This window comes from Manis pentadactyla, chromosome 2 (assembly GCF_030020395.1).
Source record: "Manis pentadactyla isolate mManPen7 chromosome 2, mManPen7.hap1, whole genome shotgun sequence".
Lineage (NCBI taxonomy): Eukaryota > Metazoa > Chordata > Mammalia > Pholidota > Manidae > Manis > Manis pentadactyla.
Window position 1 is genome coordinate 111,450,198 of NC_080020.1, and position 20,846 is coordinate 111,471,043.

At 42.9% G+C, this 20,846-nt stretch overlaps 1 protein-coding gene across 1 annotated transcript; it reads left to right on the forward strand.

Annotated features, from left to right (window-relative positions):
- Positions 1-48: 48 nt before the first annotated feature.
- LOC118912656 (39S ribosomal protein L22, mitochondrial-like) lies at positions 49-1,352 on the forward strand. The gene has a single exon (XM_036886030.2). It carries the CDS (start codon positions 82-84, stop codon positions 709-711), a length of 630 nt encoding a protein of 209 aa, XP_036741925.1. The 5' UTR covers positions 49-81; the 3' UTR covers positions 712-1,352.
- The last annotated feature ends 19,494 nt before the right edge of the window (positions 1,353-20,846 follow it).

Genomic DNA, 20,846 nt, shown 5'->3' on the forward strand with positions numbered 1-20,846 from the left:
TACATTCAGACGTGAAATAAAGCTCATGAAGATTTGGAAAAAAAAACCACAAAAAAACAAGAATGAGAGGGAGGGAGAAAGATGGCGGCAATGCTAGAACGTTTGGGCGCGCTATGGATGCAGAATCTGAGGGGGACGTTGGCCTCGGGGCTTCTTTCATCTCACAATGTTTTATACCAGTCACATATCCACACAAGTGTTTCTCTTGACATTTCTCGAAAATGGGAGAAGAAGAATAAAATTGTTTACCCTCCACAACTGCCTGGAGAACCTCGGAGACCAGCGGAAATCTACCATTGTCGAAGGCAAATAAAATACAGCAAAGACAAGATGTGGTATTTGGCAAAACTGATCCGAGGAATGTCCATTGACCAGGCTTTGGCTCAGATGGAATTCAGTGACAAAAAAGGGGCCCAAATAATTAAAGAGGTTCTCTTAGAAGCACAGGATATGGCAGTGAGAGACCACAATGTGGAATTCAGATCCAACTTATATATAGCTGAGTCTACCTCAGGGCGAGGCCAGTACCTGAAACGCATCCGATACCATGGCAGAGGTCGCTTTGGGCTCATGGAGAAGGTTTTTTGCCATTACTCTGTGAAGTTGGTGGAAGGCCCCCCACCTCCCCTTGAGGCACCAAAGACAGCAGTTGTGCACGCCAAAGAGTACATTCAGGAGCTTCGCAACCGGACCATCATTCACACCCTATAGTAGGGGAATTCAGATTCTACATTGTAAATATTTTGCCATTTATTTCCTAGAAACAAACAAAAATTAAAGACAAAGGCTTTTTTTGATTTGCCATTGACTTATTGCAATACCAAGTACAGCTACTAGCTTATATGAGTATTTATAAGACTTTGCCCATCTCTCTTGAGCCTCTGGGTATATTTATGCATTTGCAACTTGGAAAGGGAAATAAATCAGTTTTAAACATAATAACAGCCTATAATTCAGAAGGCTTTTCTGAGTACTCTTTAAAAGGAATGTAATTCTCCAACTAGTGTCCTGCAGCTGGCAGTTTTGATACTGGACTTGATTAGAATGTCATGGGATAAGAAAGCTTGTCATTACATTATTTCACTTGATTTCCTTTGGTATTGCGAAGGGGTGATGGAGGTGAGTGTAGCTGAATGTTGTTTCATTGCAGTGTTTCAGGGCATTTGTATTTCTTTTTTTTATTTCCTTCCATTGTTGGCATAGGCCAGTGGGTGAGGGATTATATTTTTCTTTACTATTTTAGCAGTAATGTGAAATTACAGGAGTTTACTAGATATCTTAATCTAAAACTCTAAAAATGCTTTAACTTAGTTTTCTTCTAGTTAAATAAAGACTGCTATCGGGTCTGCTTCCAAAAAAAAAAAAAAAACAAGAATGAGGTTTTTAAACATACAAAATAGATTATTTTAACTTGGGAAATTCTTTAAAGTAGTATACTTAGTGGACTTTAGCCCACTTCCTGCCCCATGACAGGGTCTCATTCATTCAATTAGTTATTGAGCATCTCTCTCTTACCAAGGGAGGACATAAAGATAAGATGATATAAAGATAAAGCCCTGGAGGGGATCCCAGATCAGAAGGCCAGAATTGAGTATTAAAATACTACATGGTGAGGGCAGTGATAAAGACAACACTGTATGCTATGGGAGCTTCGAGGAGGGACAATAAATCCTGAGACTAGGGGTTGGGGACAGAATCAGGAATGGCTTCCTGGAGGTGGCTGACTAAATGGATTATTAAAGGCTGTGTAGGAATTTTCTGGACTAGAATCAGGGGACGGACGGGGCCTCCAGGTAGAAGGGACCCAAGAGCTAAGCCACCAAGAATAAAAGAGCCTGCGCACTTCTGGCCAGGGTGGCAGGGATATGGCCGGACAGGGGGCTTTATAAGGCTCATGAGCTTCGCTGGCCAGGAGTGGGAAGGGAGAGACAAGGCTTGGGGTGGGGTACAGAGAGTTCTTTCTGTGCCAGGATCCATCCTTGGAAAAAGAATCACTCTGACCTCACACTTGACCTCTCCCTTTCAAAACCTCTGCCTGCCCACACCCTTCTCTCCGAGGTCTGTTCTCTCAAGGCCTTGTCTGTACTGCTTTCCTCTCCTGTCAAGCCCCTCCTGGGACATCTGTTCTCCACAGAGGACTCAGTAAGATGGAAAAGGCTTCCAGACCAACATTGTCCAAACTGCCCAGATAAACCCTAGGGAGGCATTCATGGAGAAAAGTGTTCCTTGATTTTAAAACCTGGGGAAATGCTGTACATTTTGGTCCCTCTCAGGAAGAGACAGTACATGTTTGCATATTAAGCAAGGCCCTGAGAAGGCCTGCAGAAGAAATAGCTGTTTAATTTTGTTTAACCCAGCATCTCACAATCTTATCTGACCAAGGAGCAACTGTTGACATCTATTAGGAGTATTCTGCTGGACAGAACTTGAGAAATGCTATTCTAGAACCAAAGGAATGAATCTCAAATGGAAGAATTACAGATATCAGAAGGTAAATTCTTTCTGGGCAGGGAATCTTTCCAGCCTGCCTTTAGCATAAGGCACCTTTGGCTTAATGGGCCTGACAAATGGCCATACACATTCTTATGTGCACCATTTGGACTGGCCCAATGAGCAGTCAAACTCAGCCAATTCTCATTTCTCCCTGAGCTTAAGCTGAAGTAACCAACCACCGTCCCCTGATCTCATTCTGTATCCACCCTCTGCCCTAACCCCACCTGGCCAACCATGCCGTAACTGCAGGGCTAGAAGACACTCCAAGAGGTTCTAATCCATGCTATACACACAGAAAAATCAGCTATTGTGGTCTTCACTAGTGCTCTTCACCAAATAATTACAGATCCCTTCCACTTGCAGCTACATGGTCAGATTAAACATTTGGGTTCTCCTGTGGTTGACCGAGGCAGGTAACTGGCCAAAGAACATGGGCAGAAGTGACATGTATTTCTTCTGAGCCTAACACTTAATTGCTGTTATAAAACCCTTGAGATTCTCTTTGTTTTCCTCTAGGATGATAACCAGAAATATTCAAGATGGTGGTTAGTCTGCCAACTTGGAATGACTACAATGAGCAGAGCTCCTCTGCCAACCCACACAGATGTGGTGTGGTGAGTGAGAGAGAATGCTGTGCTATTTAAGCCTCTGAGATTTGGAGGTTGTTTGTTACTACAGCATATCTTAGTCCATCCTGACAGGTACAAGCTTTTATTACGTGAGGTGTGTTAGTGACCATAAGGAGAAAGAGAGCAGTCAGCAGACTGTTCAGAGTATAAAGACTCACAGGGATGGGGAGTGGTAGGGAATAAAGTTGAAGAGGTAATCAAGGGCCAGATCATGTAAAGTCTTTGGGGCATGGCACGGATTTAGGATTTTATTCTGAATCAGACAAGAAGCCATCAAACAGTTTTAAGCAGAGGGTGACAGGATCTGGCTTGTGATGTTAAAGGATTGCTCTAGCTGCTATGTTGATTACAGACTGTTCGGGGGCAAAAGTAGAAACAGGGAGGCCAGTTAGGCCACTGCAATAACCCACAGGAGCGGTGACAGTGACCTGAACCAGGGTTAGCAACAGCAGTGCTGACAGGGCTTGCTCGAGGTCTGGCAGTACAGTGGCCGAAAGAGCAAGAGGCGGGAAGGTGTGGTCAGAATGGCACTGAGTCTGTAGCCAAAGCAGTGGCATCTCTAAGAAGACCAAGCTGTACATGTCTTGTGTGGGGGAGGGTTGGAGTCTGACTCTTGGTTTTTTCTGCTAGGAAGGTCACCAAGTATGAAGGGAACTGCTCCCTCCTGACATCTTAACTCCAGGAAGGCAGGAGCCAGTGCAGGGGCAGGGCTCTGAAGGAGTCTGCCAGGCCCCAAGGTCTGGAATGCCATTAAAAGTGTGCATGCCAGGCCAGTTGGCTCATGTTCAGGAAGAATCTGCCACTGCTCCCTCTGACAATGTTTAGCATGAAATAAAAAGTATGGCTTTCAGATGATACCACGAGGAAGATTCTTGAGCAAATATGGCCAAAACCTCTCTGCAGAATGTTCTGAGAGGCTGGGATTCTATCTGCCTCCTTCCTTCTATTCCCGTCTGGTCCTTCCCAGTCCTGCTCTGATGGGCAACTGGACAATTTCACTGGCCTCTTCACAGGTCCCAACCCTTCCCCCTCTACTCACAGCTGACAAATTAATCTTCCTTACCTTACTCCCCATTCAGAATCCCCTCTCTGCCTTCCTGCTGTCAGTCAAATCCCTCTTACTGCCAATCACAGCATCCACAATTTGTTTCAAACTCTTCTCTAGTAGCTTTTTTTTTTTGGTTCCCAAAATCTTCCTTTTAACCTAACCTCTACCCTCCAGTCACTATGGATGACTTACAGAACCTCAAAATACACATTGACCTTTTTGCACTTTCCATGGTTGGACCCTTGTCCAAGCCTTTCTACCAGGAATAATGTCCTTCATCTCTTCAAAGCTCCCAATTCTCTCCAGCTAGTATTCATCACTCACTTCACTGTGGTGCTACAGTCAAGCTCATCATGTACGGATGAGGCTAATAGCGTGGGCCCCTCTTGTGGACATTTGTGCACTGATCTTATGTTCTCTGTTAGGTAGAGGGTTCCTTGAATGCATTGGCCATGTCTGGCTCATCTTTGAATCCTGAAGGGCCCTTAGCATGTACCCTGACATGTAGCAGATGCTCAGAAAGCATCTGTATTTGTCAGAACTTCAGGTTACAAGTAATAGGAATTCCATTCAAGCTGCCTTAAACAATGAAAGGAAATTGATTGGCCCATGCAACTGGAAAGTCCTGGGGTGAATCTCAATTCAGAAAAAGCTAGATCCAGATGATTGATCACCATCATGAGGAATAGCCCCCTCTCACTATTAACTGCTTCACTGTCTTCCACTGTGTGGGCCTCCTTCTCAGACTGTCTTTCCCCACGTGGTGGCAAAGATGTCCACTGGAAGCTACACGCATAGACTCCACTATGTTACAGACATAGACCCCAATAGAAAGAGTGTGTGTCTTATTTGATAATTCCACCAAGGATCTTGCAGGAGATTCTGATTGGTCACCTAGAGCCAGATGCCAATTTACCAACCAAACCTGCCAGGAGATGGATAATTCTATTCTGGCATATGGCATGTGCCCACCTCCAGTGTGAGCAGGTGGGCCAACCCCACTAAACTGCATGGATTAAGAACATAGAAGGTAAGATTCTATGAAGGAAACTTGGGTGTTGCAACCTAAAAAAGGGATGAGGGATGCTGGGCAGGCAAAAACAACAGATGTCTGTGAGAGAATCATTTTCTGTGATGGCACATTACAGGACAACAATTTGGCACCTCTTTTTTCAGATTGATGTTGACAACCATCTGCTCAAAGAAATGAATGTTCCCATCTTGGCTTACTCATTTGGCTATAACAGCAAGTTCATATAGTGACTCAAACAAACAACAGGGAGTAGGGGGCATCATTAGGGCATAACTGGGAGAAATACGAATATTGGCACTTTAATATTTTTATAAAAGAAAGAGGAATATTGAACAGATGGATAGATAGATGGGTGAATAGGAGGAGGGAGTGTTTATTAGATTGTGCCATTTATCAGATTAAAACCCCGTTATATGGACCTGATTAGGAAGTCAGCTTAAAGAAGTTTCAATTAATAGATAACCCTACTGCAATGGTTTAAATAGGGACTTACCTATCTCATACAACTGAGTGTTTATGAATATATATATATATATATGTATGTATATATGGTGTGTGCCACAGGAATAATATGTGTATGATCTCAGAGTATCTCTCCCAAGATATTTATTGACTTTTAACTTTACAGTTAGGGGAAAATAGTAATTTTACAGTGGAGAAATTCAACAGCCACTACTTTAACCAAGTCATCAAGGCTAAGATCACCAGTAATAAGACACATATCATTCCCTGATATTGTTCCCTGATAGAATGATGCACTGAGAACACATCACTCCTGTTATTTTTATTAAAAATGAAAAACCTCATCTTAGCCTTTCAAAGACATCACACTCAAATTGAAGGATCTTCTACAAAATAACTGACCAGAACTGTTCAAAAGTGTCACATATAGGAAAGATAAAGGAAGACAGAAAAATTCATCCCAGGTTGAAGATTAAGGAGACATGATGACTAAATCAGTGTGGGATCTTGGGTTGGATCCTGGAATAGGAAAAGAATATGAGTGGGAAAATGGGGAAATCTCTCTCAATAAGGTTTGAGGTTTCATTAATAGTATTGTATCAAAGATAATTTCCCAGTTTTGATCATTGTACATAATAATGGAAGATGTTAGCATTAGGGGAAGCTGAGTGAAGGCTATATGGGAGCTCACCTCTTATTATTTTGACAACTTTTCTGTCAGTCTAAGGTTACTGAAAAATTTAAAGTTAAAAAATAAAACCACTGTGTTTGTTCTTATTAAAATTATAAACCAGTTGCCACCACAACACAAACATCTGTAGGATTTAATGCCCAAATCATAGGTACAGAAAATTATCTTAGAGTTTGGAAGGAGGATGCAGCATAGCCTTAATACTTTTGATGTCTCTAGGAAGAGCTTCTGGCAAGTTATATGTTTTCAGCTAGACCCTGAAAGCATGGGCCAAGCAATAAAAGGACTTCCATAGGGGACCCCAACTGAGCAAAGATTACAGACATGTGAATGAATGAATGTGGCATGTTCTGAAGGCTACTCAAACTTCCCAAGCAAAGACTTTGGGCTCTAATCTGATCTAGCATTCTAGAAGTTCAGACTTGCTGTGGAAGTGGGGAGGGCATGGAATTGGCTGTGAGATGAAGAAAAGATTGGAAAATAAAGGGAGCATCTCAGGAGAAATCAGTTATAGAAGAATAAGTATTAGACAAATGTCTATGTTCAAAAAGATACAGAAATGAGAGTGAAATCTAAAACTAAAAGCTAGAGCACAAGTATTAGGAGAGAGCTTTTAAGGGCACCAAGCAGATTTAGACCAGGATATCCTGGAGTGAATATTTATTTGGAGGAGCAATGAGTGATGTGAGGTCAGCTAAGGAGTCATTTTTATCTCAATCTGATGTCAACCAGGCCTCCAATTTGTACATACAAAGCACTCAGAGATCTTATTAAAATGCAGATTCTAATTCAGTAGGGCTGTCCTGGAGCCTGAGAGTGCATTTCTAACAAGCTCCCAGGTGATGCTTATGCTCTGGTCCTCAAACCATGCTTTGTGTAGCAATGCTACAGACCACTAGAAATGTCTGAGCAGAGGAAAGACCCATGGAAGACAACAGGTCAAGAATAATTATCTGGGAATATATTCAACAAGGCTGTGCTGGTTCTGAATACCTTCCTGGCATTAATGTGAGGATAATCACAAGCAGTGTTAACACTGAAAGATGAAGAATTTATATGAAAAGTCCTATCAGGCAAGTAGTCCTGGTTTGTAGAGCAAATGGTATCTGCCCTCTTGGAACATAGAGAATCCAGAGGTAAAGCAGCAATGCACCTGTAACACTGATGATTTCAACTAGTCCCTTGAGCACAGCCCTGAAACACAGTTAGCAAGCCCAGGGCCTCCCAGGAGCTACAGAAAACCAATCAAGTGGAGGTTCCTTGATGACAACCTCCTGCCACCAATGCCTTTGGCCTGGGCTGTTTGCACAGTGAGGCCCAGTCAGCTAAGCAATTCCCAGTTCTTTTCTCCGGTCATCACATATCAATTCTCCTTCACATCCCCTCATCCCTTCCCAATTCAAACATCACATTATCCAAGAAAAGACCTTCCAAGCTTCTCATAAAAAATGCATCACCACATGCAAAAATACAATTGTTGGGAGGAAAGGAAAGAGTTGACCCTTTGACCTCTCCTTATTCAGTCCTCATCTAGAGGGTGGAAGTGAATTCTACTTCCTCTTCCCAACAGCAAGGTGGTAGTGGGGGCACAGAGAAAGGAGAGTCCTAGGATAGCTCTGTAAAGAAGAGGACCTTAAGCTAAGTCTTGAAAGATGAGTGGGAGTTTGCCCGTAGGTGTAGGGGTAGGACATGCAGTCTCGGGAAGCAGCAGAGAGTACTGAGTGAGCAAAGGCACCAAGCCTGTAATAACACATGCTTTGTGCAGATGGAGTGTAATGCAGAGGGTGATAGTTATGTTTACCACTGCATCTCCAGCACCTACATGGTGCCTGGGACAAAGTAGGAATGTGATAAATGTACTGAGTGAGGATGTTAGGGAAGTGAAGTTAAAGAGAAAGCTGGAGAGATAGTGTCCAGATCAAGGAAAGATCTGCCTGCCTCAATGAAGAGTTTAGATTTTATCTTTAAGTAACATGAAGACTTTCACGGGTAGCATAATTCCATTTGTGTTGCAGAAAGATCATTGCTGCAACAGTGTGGTGTTGCTTGAAGTAGGTATGAGTAGAGAAGGAGGAGGCAATTGCAATAGCCCAGTAGAAAGATGTGGGTGTAAGTCTGAACCAAGTCAGTAACAGTTGTGATGGGAAGAAGGAGAGACCAGTACAATGAGTGGAAAGAAGAAATAATCTACTAGATGTGGTAACAGGTTAGATCAGAGAGCAAAGGGAGATGGTAGGATTGTGACTCATTCTCAAATGTGTGTTAGGATGATGGGATCAAATGGAGGCCTGGCCCCTGGTGAGCACAGTAGGTGCTGATGCTTGGTGATATGTTCTCCCTGTTGTATATAGTGCATTTACGCAGCCTATGGGACCCAAAGGTGAAGATGGACAGTACTTAGCCCCAAGCTCAGGAGAGAAGGGTAGGGGATAGACAATTAATGTGATCACTGACACCATGGGGTAGATGAGATCCCGAGGACGTGGTGGAAGCAGGAGAGCAAGGCCTGGAGACAGAGCCCCACTCTCAAATGTATTGACCCATGACTGCCTTTCCCAATCCTCTTACATACTTACTGCTTGGTTCCTTGTTTTCAACAACTTCACCTAAATTAGTCAGAATTCCAATCCAAAGACCTCTTTTTCCATATATGTAATAACATCTTTACCTGCTTGCTTTTCCTTTATACACAGAAAATATTGCAAGAAATATGTACATGCCTTCATTAATCTTTGCCATCCTGAATATCTCATTCATTAACTTGAATTCACCATTTGTAATCTTTGGAGAATATATGACCGCACAACTTTGTGGAGGAGAGAAAGCTTTGTCTTCTCATTAGTGTAAAAAGGATGTGCTCCTGAAAATGGGGTCTGGTGTCAACAGGAGCAGAGCAGAGCTCTCACAGTGCAGATGTAGGCAGTGTCCTCCCAAAGAACATTTGGGGACTTGGTGCCCTTGGGCCCTGGTGGCAGCGTGACTCAGATGCTCTCTCCCTCCCCTTCAGACATCTAATCCCTCTTACTGGGTTCTGGTGTCTGCCTGCAGCAAGGAGTGAACCGGCTCGCTATGTCAGTGTGGGATTTCAGACCTTGCCACGGTGATTTCAAGATGGAAACTAACTAATTCAGGTTCTGCTTTCATCTCAGTTTTGGGAGTTTGGGGAGTATGGGTCTGCCCTGTAGTTGTCCTTGATCTGTAGATAAAATGCAGTGACAGAGGCACAGCATTTGGACCTGGTAAATTCTTCAGGGCCATAATGTCCATCTGCCTGAGAAGCCACTGGGAAGCAAATAGCCCTCCCCAGGAGTGACTGTGCTTTTCTTTTTTTTTAAACTGCATCTCTTTACTTTGACCACCTGCCACCTCCTTCCACAACCCCTCCTCCTTGCTTCTGAGTGTACCATGAAATTTTAATCTAAATTTTGATAATGAAAAAACATTCTCAGTTTATATTTTCTAGTTTAACCTTGAGAGATGGTGTTTTCAGACTTGGAATTCTATACTGGATAAAAGGTACAGTACTCATAAAATGACAGTGTTCAAAACTCAATTGAGTAAGTTCTAAAAGCACCATCTGGTGCTTTTTGTGATGTTACATTTTTTGTGAAGATACATTTTGTGAAGTCACAGCTTAGGAAAAAAATCTCCCTAATGGCTTTAAGAATGAAACAGTTTTTAGATTGGCAATAGATTAATTTATAAACATTTTCTCCTGCTTATTTTTTTAACTTCCCCTATCCTAATGCAGATACAGGAAACTCAATTTGTGCACCAATGGGTTGATGCTACTGGGGAGGGTTGCTTCTGGAACCCTGATCATCCCCTGCTCTTCCCCCCCCACCCCTGCACAAACCCCCACACACACCAAGGGCATGGAATCAGGAGGCTGCCAACCAGACTGCAGCTAAGATACAATCCCTGTCAGCCTGCAGACCTCTTCCCCTTTTAACCACACCCCCAGGTTCATCTTGCCCTTCTGATGACTCCCTATACCTCTTCTACCCACTGCATGGCCTTTTCTGGCATTTTCTTTTCAACTTTGTTTCCCCAGGCTACCTTTGATGTTAGGATAAATAGTGTTAATAGTGTGCCTTCTATGTTCTCTGTATCTTATAATCACTACCTCATTTAATCCTGGACAAAAACTAGGGAGAGGCAATCGGTATCTGCATTCCACTGCACCCAAATCCCAGGGCTCAGAGAGGTTCCTATTAACCTGGTCATGGTCACCAGGTTGTAAGGAGCAGAGCCAGGGTTTAAACCCAGGGGAGGCTGACACTTCTGCAGTGCCTACACACTCTTCCCGTAGTGCCCTTTACTTAAGACAGTTTGACCTGACAGAGCTCAGGGTGGGTTACAGACATCAGAGCCACCAAATAGGCATCGAAGAGAACAAAGGAGACCTTTTCTTTGCTCACACCTATTTTTGCTCACATCTGGCCAGTGTTTTTCTTACCAGAAATGGAGCTGCCGGGTATTTATTTCTAAGAGGTACAGAGCAGTAATGTGGGAAAAACATTCACCCAAGAACCAGAAGTTCAGAGACTCAGTCAGACTTTTGCACTTGTAAGTTGGGTTGACCTTGGGTATAGGTAAAAATCACCTAAACACTCTGTTCTTATTTCCTCATCTGTAAAATGGAGATAAACAACGCTTGACCTGTGTTCTTCTCAAGGCTGCTATAAGGATCAGCGAGGCAATAGAAAGCTACAAAATGTTCTACAAATTATGTATAAATTTTTGTGTATGGATGCATTTATCCTTGATAAAAGAACATTTTAGAGCCACTGAATCCATTCCTTAGCTCTGCTCTTAGGCATGACATTCAATTTCTCTTGGCCTGTTTCCCAAATCTTTAAAATGGGACCATAGAGCTCATTGAAACCCCAAGCTTCTTTCTAGCTCCGACATTCAGCAGGTTGATGACTCTTTCCAACCAGTCCTTAGTGGCTAAGAAAACCCAGAAATGGGATTTCCTAGCACAGAGACATCTCTCCTCTAACCAAGAGAAGGCTAGAGATTGCATAGCAAACTTGCCCCAGTGATGTTCAACAGCAAAAAATGGCAGAATTAAATTTAGGTAGGAGTAATAAACTTTATCCCCTCCACAACGTTTATTGATGAACATCGTATGCCACATGGTATGCTGGGAATAAGACTGGGTTCAAGAAATAGTCCAGAGGGGGGATACACTTTAAACAAATATCTCTCTAGGTTAATTATTTAATTGGAGTTGTGACATATGCTATGAAGTAGAGTAGAACTGTTTAATCAGGAGATTATATAATGGAGCAGGTATCTCAAGGGGACTTCCAAAGGAACACGTTTCAAACTAGTTCTTGAAGGAGGATATAGAGTTAGAGGGGCATGGGAAGCTCTTGAGAAGGGAGTAGAGAATGTTCCAGGCAGAAGGAATGTCCAGTGCAAAGGTCTTCTAAAGAGGAGAGTTGTTCATATACTCGAGTTGCTGAAAATAAGTTGATTTGGCTGGAATGCTGGTAGTGAAGGGGAAGAATGGCATGGCATGAGTTCTGAGTTATAGACAGGGACAGATCACTCAGGGTCAAGAAAGGAATTTGGGATTTATCTTAAGAGCACAGAGATGCCACTGGAAGGGTCGAGGATGTGCTCCAAATGATTGTCCAGAAAGATCACTGGGGAAGCAATGAGAAGGGTGTAGGACTGAGTGCAGCAAAACCAGACAGAGATTAATGCAATGTCAAAGGCAAGAGAGGACAGTGGCTGGGACCAGTATGGTGGCCATGGAGATAGAGAAACATAAGAGAGTTGAGAGATACCCAAGAGATAGAATGTTCAGGACATAGGCATTGACTGGGTGTGAAAGGGGGCAAAGAGGGAGGTAATTATACACTATCTACTATAACCCACTAGGCTTACTGGGACCATGAACCTCAATTTCCTGAGGAACAAGGGAAGTCTCTGAGAGGCTGAAGGATTTGTCCATATTGAAGAGCTATTTTTGTGAGGTTCCCAGAACTCTTGGCTCTTATGTCATACTTATTTCAGGTATGTAAAGGTTCTTGTTCCAAGTGATACATCTTAGGTGCTATCATTATTTCACAGAAAACTCAATGAAGGTCTGATTTCATGTGTAGTGAATTCCAACCACAGCATGGGCAAAAGCCACTTGATGAGAAGGGATCAGGGTGAGCAAGTGACATTATGAGTCAAATAGAGTTGCTATTCAAATGTGCACTGTGGACTCCTTACACAAGCACACAATTATAGTTCCTGAGGAAGCACTGTACAATAATGCACTGTATAGAGGCCAATGGATAATTGTCAGTGGGCCAGACGGTCCTTTGAATCTGAATTGATAGTTGGAAGATAATATGCAACAAGCTCAATGAAGTTTTTGTGGTGGAACTTTTGGCTGAACAGGTCATGCATCTTTCATATCCAAGAGAAAGGCCTATCCAGCTTGTGAGTTGAACAGGCTCTTCAAACTCTGTAACTAGTAGAATTAAAAGTATGCTTGACCTTAGAAACTTCTCTCCTTATGTCCTGGAGAAAGGGAACAGAGAGGCCACAAAGTTTACATAAACATGTGTGTATCTGACAAGCAACAAGACATTCACTCAACAGTGCTTCTCTAACTGTGTGGACCCAGCATGGTTTGGCCAAGACAAACACTGACTTCTAAATATTCTGGCTTTAATGGTCATAATTAAATAAGTTCCCTAAAGTCTCATAATTACAGGAGACAAGAGTTTGGAAACTGAGTCTCTCTGCACACAGAGTCATGCTGTGCTGCCTCACTATCAATCTGAGTCCAGGTTCCTCAGGGACACCATGAGGACAGTCTCTGCCTCTCAATGCTGCTAGGATTATTAATGCCTGCAAAGTGACTCGTGCAGGGCTTGGCTCATGGCAGAGCTCAACAAATGGTTGATACTAATCCCAATAGAGAGGCAGCAGAGCACATGACAAATGCAAAATAGAATTAAAGTGAATATAAATTATATAAATAGTATTCTGATTTATCCAGAGTGGCTGAGACTGACAGTTGAGGGTAAAATGGATATCTGAGCTATTATTTAGCATAAAGCAACAACCAATTTCTGAGGGCTTAACCCATTCAATGACTAAAATTTTACTGGCTATACCTGCTTCACTCTGCTCTCCCTGTATGACTCATTCATGATTCCCCAGATACTTCCAGGTCTTGCTATGCTTGAGGTCCTTGAAAGCAGAGTAGTTGTGGAAAATGCATGCAATAATGTCCATGCTGTTTCTCACCTAGCCTGAATTTTGCCTTCCTTTGGTTGACAAGCATGTATTTCACTTACTGAATTTATGGGGCTAGATACTGGCTCTATAAATAAGTGTAAGATCTGATAGTTGGTTCCAACTGGTTAACATTCTAGTGGGGAGGAAGCCTGTTAAGCCCCAGTTAGGATGCAATGTACTAAGAGCTATAAAAGCAGTAAAGTCCAACTTTGGGAGGAAATGACAGAGGAGCTACTGCCTTTGCTTCAGGGGAAGGGGTATTCAAGAGCCTGGCTTTCTTTCAAATCTACCATCTGAGGAAGACCCAGAGGGAGATGCCAATAAGTTAGTCCATTTGCCAGTGCAGTGAGAGATGGGTTTATCTAGGTGGTCAGGAGAAGGCAAAGCGGTACACAGGTGGGGAAGAATACCAACTGAGCCCCATGATAACTATGTCCCATTGAGTTACAGTTTGGATAGACACAAGAGAGGCCAAGCTGGCCTCCATGCAGCTAACACAGACCTGGCCTCACCTCACCCTGCTCTTCTCAGTGTATCACTTTCTATCACCCTATCCTTAGCTCCTGCCACCCAGAAATTTTTCTCCAGATGGGAGGACTGGCAATTGGCTCCCCTCCCTTGTGTAATCAAATATCTCACCCCAAAGATATGCTCAGACTCCCTGGCCTGCACTCAGCCCTCCAGTTTACAGCGTGGCACGACATAGCCAGCCAGCCAGCCAGCTCAGAGCCCCACCGGTTTCCAATTAAAATGGAACAAGTGTTTCTCTAGACACACACTGAATCTTTGGAGGAGAAACAACAGGTTCCCCTAAGGTTGTCCTTTGGGTATCACATAGATGGGCTGTTTGTAAAGGCAAGGCAAATAGGCTGGGTTTAGAATGTACAAATGGGTGCATTAGTATTATATTATTAATTGTTATTATTCTAGCTGTACTACTACCTGATGCTGACTACAAAGAACTTAAGTATGTCTCTGGAATGGCACTCAATGGGTGGAAAAAAATCATATTATTTTAATGTGTTGGGGCTGCAAAAATAAAAAATAATTTCCTGTTTCCTTCAGGTTTTTAAAATTTACCTAATCTTCTCCAGATTGATCACATTTAGCATTGTGCAATGGAAATGTAAACACTTCTGAAAATAAAGCAGCTTTTACAATTAAAACTTTTTCAACCCCAACTCCAAAGCAGTTTGTGACTGAGCACATTCCCCTGCTCCAGGAGGCAAGATGGCATTGTCCAGCCCATAGGCCACAGATTTCATAGCCTAAAGGTAGGGAGGGGTGCCATTCAAAATATTTCCTAGCCATCATTCACTAGCCCTCACTGCCAGGACTAACCAGCAAATGGATGCGGTTTAGTGCTGGAGCAGGAAGCTGGAGTCCTTGATGCTACATGGAACCTCTTTATAGCCAGACTAAGGGAATGTGGGTTTGGGGATGCTGTTGGGGATGCCCCCTGGAGCAAAGTGGGTGCTCAGGGAGTTTAGGAAAGCTGTCTGCCAATAGAACAGGTAGATTCCACCAACTGAACAGCTGGTTCAGGTACACTAGTACACACCCAGTAACTACTGGCCCTGCCCAAAGGGAAGAGGCAAGAACCTAAAGGAGGGAACTAGAAGGCTGAGAGGTCCATGCCCTGCCTAAAGAGGCAGCCAAGACTTGGTTCTAGTCAATTACTGCTAGACCTTCTGGTTTTTCATGAGAAGCTAAAAATCTGTACTTCATTTTGACAACTAGGGTACATTAAAAAAAATAATGTGTGAGCCAAACCAAACAGGAAGCAAGTGACTATTTTACCACCTTTGATGGACAGTGATCAAGGGGTTCAGGGCCCCCTCATGCCTCACCTGCATTACCACAACAGACCAACTGGTCCCCCCACAGCATCATGGACATGCCCTTCTTTAAACCTACCACCTCCTTGTTGTAATGATGTCTTTCTGGCCCAGTGGCTCTGTCTTGTTTATTGCTGTTATCTGCAGGACCTAGTATAGAGCCTGGCACCTAGTAGGCAGAAAAAGGGGGACAGGTGGAGAAGAAAAGTTTTGCTCAGCTTTTTTAGCCCCTTTACATCAGACATTAGCACCTAATGATGATATGTGGTACTGCGACTCAGCTTTATTTAACTTGGAAGATGCTCACTTAGCCAAACAGGAAATAAGAATGAGGTATCTAAAGAATTCATATTATAAAAGAAAGCCCAAAATTGAAACATGCAGCAAGGCATCTGTTAATTGTCATGGCCACCATGTTAACTCTTTCTTCTAAATTTAACTATTGGAGGATTTTTTTAAATCATAAAAACATAGCATCAATTCTTTTTTTTTAGAAAACTGAATAAAAATTTTAGAAAGCCAGTCTACAGTCATTTCTCCTATAACATTTCATTCTTGAAATTTATGTATTTTCAAGTCTCAGGAGTTTCTCTTAAAGAGACAGTCCTTGTTCTCCAACAGTGTAAATATACTTCACACAACTGAACAGTACACTTAAACATGGTTAAGATGATTAATTCTACGCTATGTGCTTTTTCCACAATAAAATAATTTTAAAGTAAATTATATATATATATATATATAAATTAGAGATGGTCCACAGGCCCCCTCCTTCCTCAGCAGTCCTTATAAAGGAGAAAGTGGGCACCAATACAAGATAGGGAAGTAAAAAGAGAGAAACTGAGATGGAGCTCAAAACCTTGGTCCTGGCATTCCATCATCCAGCCTTAGAAACAGCTGTACCCAGGGGCAAACTATTTCTCTTTAGTTATTAATGATCCATCCTGCCAGGGATGTTCATTCGTTCAGTAGGCATGTATTGAGTGCCCACTACGGAGGCTCTGAGGATATCATTAAAGCATAGTCTCTGACCTTGACTTACTCTAAATCCAGATTCTAGTGAGCATACTGCCGATACGCTTGGAGCTGGGGGAAGTGCCTGCTAAGAGCCAGCCTCTCTCTGAGTCATCTGTCCCTACAACATTCCCATGCCTGGTCATGCAGTCAGGTTGGCCCCAGGGAAGCCCAAGCCTGCCTGTAGCTAGAGATGTCCACCACTTTCTCGTTCACTTCCAGGTATCAAAGCATTGATGTCTTCTCATTAGTTTCCTCTTTGCCATATCCTGCTCTGACTGCAAGGGGTCCTGGACTTCCCTTGGGTAGCAAAACAAATGCTGAAAGCAAAATGAATGGTGGAGGCAGTGGGCCTCTGTTTATGCTCAGTGGGCAAGAAAATGTAAACATCCCCCACTGCCATGTTTTCTGAGCCTTCTGCTTTCTCTACCCCTGAAAATTCACCAAGAAGCAGTGATTTCTTGCCTTAGGCTGGCTCCTGAGGAAAGCACTCATTCCTGTATCCCTTGCATTCCCAGTGGAGTGGTGCAAGATAGACTGAAGGATATTAGACCCAAAATGGAACTTAACAATTAAAAATTCTCATTTTATAGATGAGTAAACTGAGATCCCAAGAAATTAGTGAATTTCCCAAGCTCACAACAAATTATTAGCCAAGTCTGGACCAGAACTCAGGTCTCCTAACTCCCACCATAATCTATGCCAAGCATAAGTTACTGGAACTAAGAATGGAAGTAGACTATTAAGCTATCACTGGTCCAGTTTCAGATCCTAGTCACATAGAATTCTTTAAATTTTTTTGGTAACTATGGATTAAGGTGATAGTGCCAACAACTGTATCCAATAGTCACATTCTAGTCTCAGGTCTAGTTCCATGATGTTGGGCAGGCAAGACAGCACCTGAGGCACCAAGTTTCCCAGATTTACTCAAGTTCAGAATCAGAAGCTACAATACCAATAGCTACATGACCCTCCATGGATTTTATACAGAAAGTCAGGAGGGCCTACCAGGAAGACCACAGCCCTGGTGACTGGATCACGTTCTAGTCTCAGGTCTAGTTCCATGATGTTGGGCAGGCAAGATAGCAAAGAAATGGACAACACCTGGACCAGGTTCAAAAGATCCCTAAAGCCAAACGCTACAATCAAAGTCATCAGTAAGGCCTTCAACCACATGATTTTCCAATGGCCAGTTTGAAGGGCAGGACCTCATCCTCTGTTTAGTCTCCTAGCCAATGGAATGATAGATATCATTCAGTTCTATCTCTGTGCTTCACTATCTTCATGAGTGAAATAATTTACTGTGAAATTCTTAAGAGAGTATTATGAACATCAAAAAATGAAACGTAAGCTGTTGTGAAATTGTATCTAAGTTTAAGACAACACACTTTGTACCAACATTACCTCTATTATCATACAGTACCTTTCCTCTTAAGAATTCAAAGTATGGGGTGTTCCATTTTATAGCCAAAAAATAAAAGGATCAAGAGGTGGCAGCAGGGCCAAGACTGAAGCCCTCCTTGGGGCTTCTCAGATCAGGCAGCTATTATTTCAACCACCCATATTGCCATCCAGGTCTTGGGGTACCTGAGGCACCAAGTTTCCCAGATTTACTCAAGTTCAGAATCAGAAGGAACGTGAATGGCCTGTATTGTCTTGAGAAGTGTTTCATGGAGCAATGTCCATGACCTTCTAGAATCACTTGCCAAGTGACTTGTTACATTTGTTGCAATTCCTGGCCCTTACCCCAGGAATATAATTACTGAATCTGAGTAACTGGGGAGAGGCCCAGGATTTGGTATTTGTAATAATTTCTCCCACATGACCTTAATGAAGCCTAATGCTTTAGAATCAGTTTCTTCTGATATTGGATCACCCTTTTATGTGGAGACAATACATATGTAGAGACCATACACTGAGAGGCTGAATCCTTAGTGTGTCTTAACCCAAAGAGCCACCCTCCAGGCAACATTCTTTCAGCAACTTGTAAGACACCACAAGCTGTCAGAATGGGCAGCATGGAGAAGGCCATCACTGATGGCATTCTGATTTTCAGAAGGGGGAAGGGTCCAACTCCCATTTCCCAAAGAATGACTACATCAGCAAATGGCTGAGTGAATAGTAATGCAGCAATGGCCACAATTGTGCACTGTCCTGACAGATGCTGCCCGAGTGTATGACTTACACCCCAGTCATGGATTTGACTTTTGTGGCATCTCTGGTCTGGCATTTTCTAAGCCCAGTTCACTTACCATGTATCTGAGGGTTAACAAGGTATTTATGAACAATGCCCATAAAATGCCTCCTTGGGGATACAGCAACTCTTAGTCCAGATTCAGCTTAGCCATACCTACTAATTTAAGTCTAGTTTAAATCCCTGTAGTTTCTTTTCTTGAGAAGCAAAACAGAAACTCCCATGCTGCTCTGCCTCTAACGGGCATGGCAAGGAGAAAGAGGCAGGATTCAGAAAGCTGAGTAAGGCAGAGAAGAAACTTCAGCCCACCCTCAGATGCCCCTGTCTGAATATACCCTCTGGGGTTTAGGTGCTACCCTCTTCTGAAAATCAAAATGGATTCCACCTGCTGCAGCTCATACTTTGGGTCTTGCCAAGCAGCACACACAGGGAATAGAACCAAAGGGAAGCCAGCTGCACCTTCTAATTCTACACTGGGCCTTCCGGCCTTTTAGCACTTGGCCTTCCCCTGCTCCACGCCTTCAGCACACTCCAAGCTGACAGCCCCACTTCCTCCACTCAGTGCCTTTAGTCCCCAGTGGTCCACTGCCAACATGGCTGGAACCTTCTACTGGAGCCTTTGTGAGCTGCCACCAAGGCACTCAGCTGGTGTGCTCCGCCTTCCTGCCTTTGGTGTTTCCCTCTCAGGTGGTCCCGGGATGTTTCTTCATTTCACCTTTACTCCTTCCAAGCATCCTTGGAATTGTTTCAGGCAGCCTTAAAATTGTCTTTTTAAAAAGCGCAAAGAAGAGAGAGAGAGATCAGGGAGACTAGATGCAAGGGTGATCTACACTCAAAATCCTCACAATCCACAATCTTCAGTGAGGCCTATAAATATTTGGATTCTTCAATGGCTATCTTTACAAGAACAATGTGAATTTTAAATCCAAGTCTGTGGCATCAATTTGGCCCCAAGTTTGAAAAGACTCTAATATGACTATGGCTGAGAAAGTTAGCAAAATAAAATTTAAAAACTGGTTTCAATTTCTCTGGACTCCATCTGAAAGATACAGATAGTAATCCAGACCTACTCCTGGAAGCCACTCAAAGGTCTCTAGAAGGCAAACCAAGTGAAGAGAAGATTAGTCTAGAACTGCTGGCAGAGCTCAAACTTGGGGCCAAATTGATGCCACAGTAGAATGATTTATGCATACCTTATGGTTTATTGGCCCTTCACATAACAACTGTCACTTACTGAGCATTTACTGGTGTCTTGAATGTTAGTTAAATCTTTTTTTCTTATATTATCTTATTTAATCTTAACAACCCCATTAGTTAATTATTAATTTGATACCTTTTAAAGTTTTATAGATGGGGACATTGAGGCTCAAAGAAGTGAAATGAATTAACTTGCCCAAGGTCACAATACATGGCAAAGCTGGGATTCTAGGCTAGGTCTGTCTCATTCCAATCAAGTCATTCCGAAAAAAAACAAGCAGAGCTGAAAGGACACTGGGCTACTATCAAAGATTTTTGTCATTGTTCCAGTTCTACCTCAGTGTGCCTTGGGAACTGTGTCATAACGTGGGCTGTGGCAAAGCAGACACTTGTCAAGCAGATTGTATTTTACCCGTAAGAATAATGTTGTAAGGGGGAGGTCAAGGACTAAGCATCCTGTAAGTTTTAGTTAGGACCAACCATGTGTCATAGAATCCAGAGAAAGCAGCAGAAGTGTGTCCTTGAACAACTGGCTGACCCTCAGGGCTCCAATTTTCTCATCTGTAAAAATACAGAGCTCAGAGTAGATGGGCTCTAGTATCCTTTCCAAGTATAATAGTCTCTATAGCTTCACTCCTTCATGTTATTCAAGCGGCCTTCTGCTGCTTTCTCTGGATTCTATGACACATGGTTGGTCCTAACTAAAACTAGGTTAGAACCACACATCTGGCCCTGAGCAGATTCACTAGTCTCAGCTACACATTGTCAAGCAAGAGAGTGGATCATCATATATGACCCTCTAGGGGTTCAGCCAGCCTTGGAGCTGGATGACATAAAGAACATGACCACTGGGACAGAACAACAGGAGAAAGGCTCAGGCAATAGATCACAGTCTAGTCTCCAACTTCCAGGTGGGTCCATACCTGTTGGTAGGCACTGAGCAGGTAAGGGCTGGATTTCAAAATAGGACTGCAGGTTTTTGAGTTACAGAAA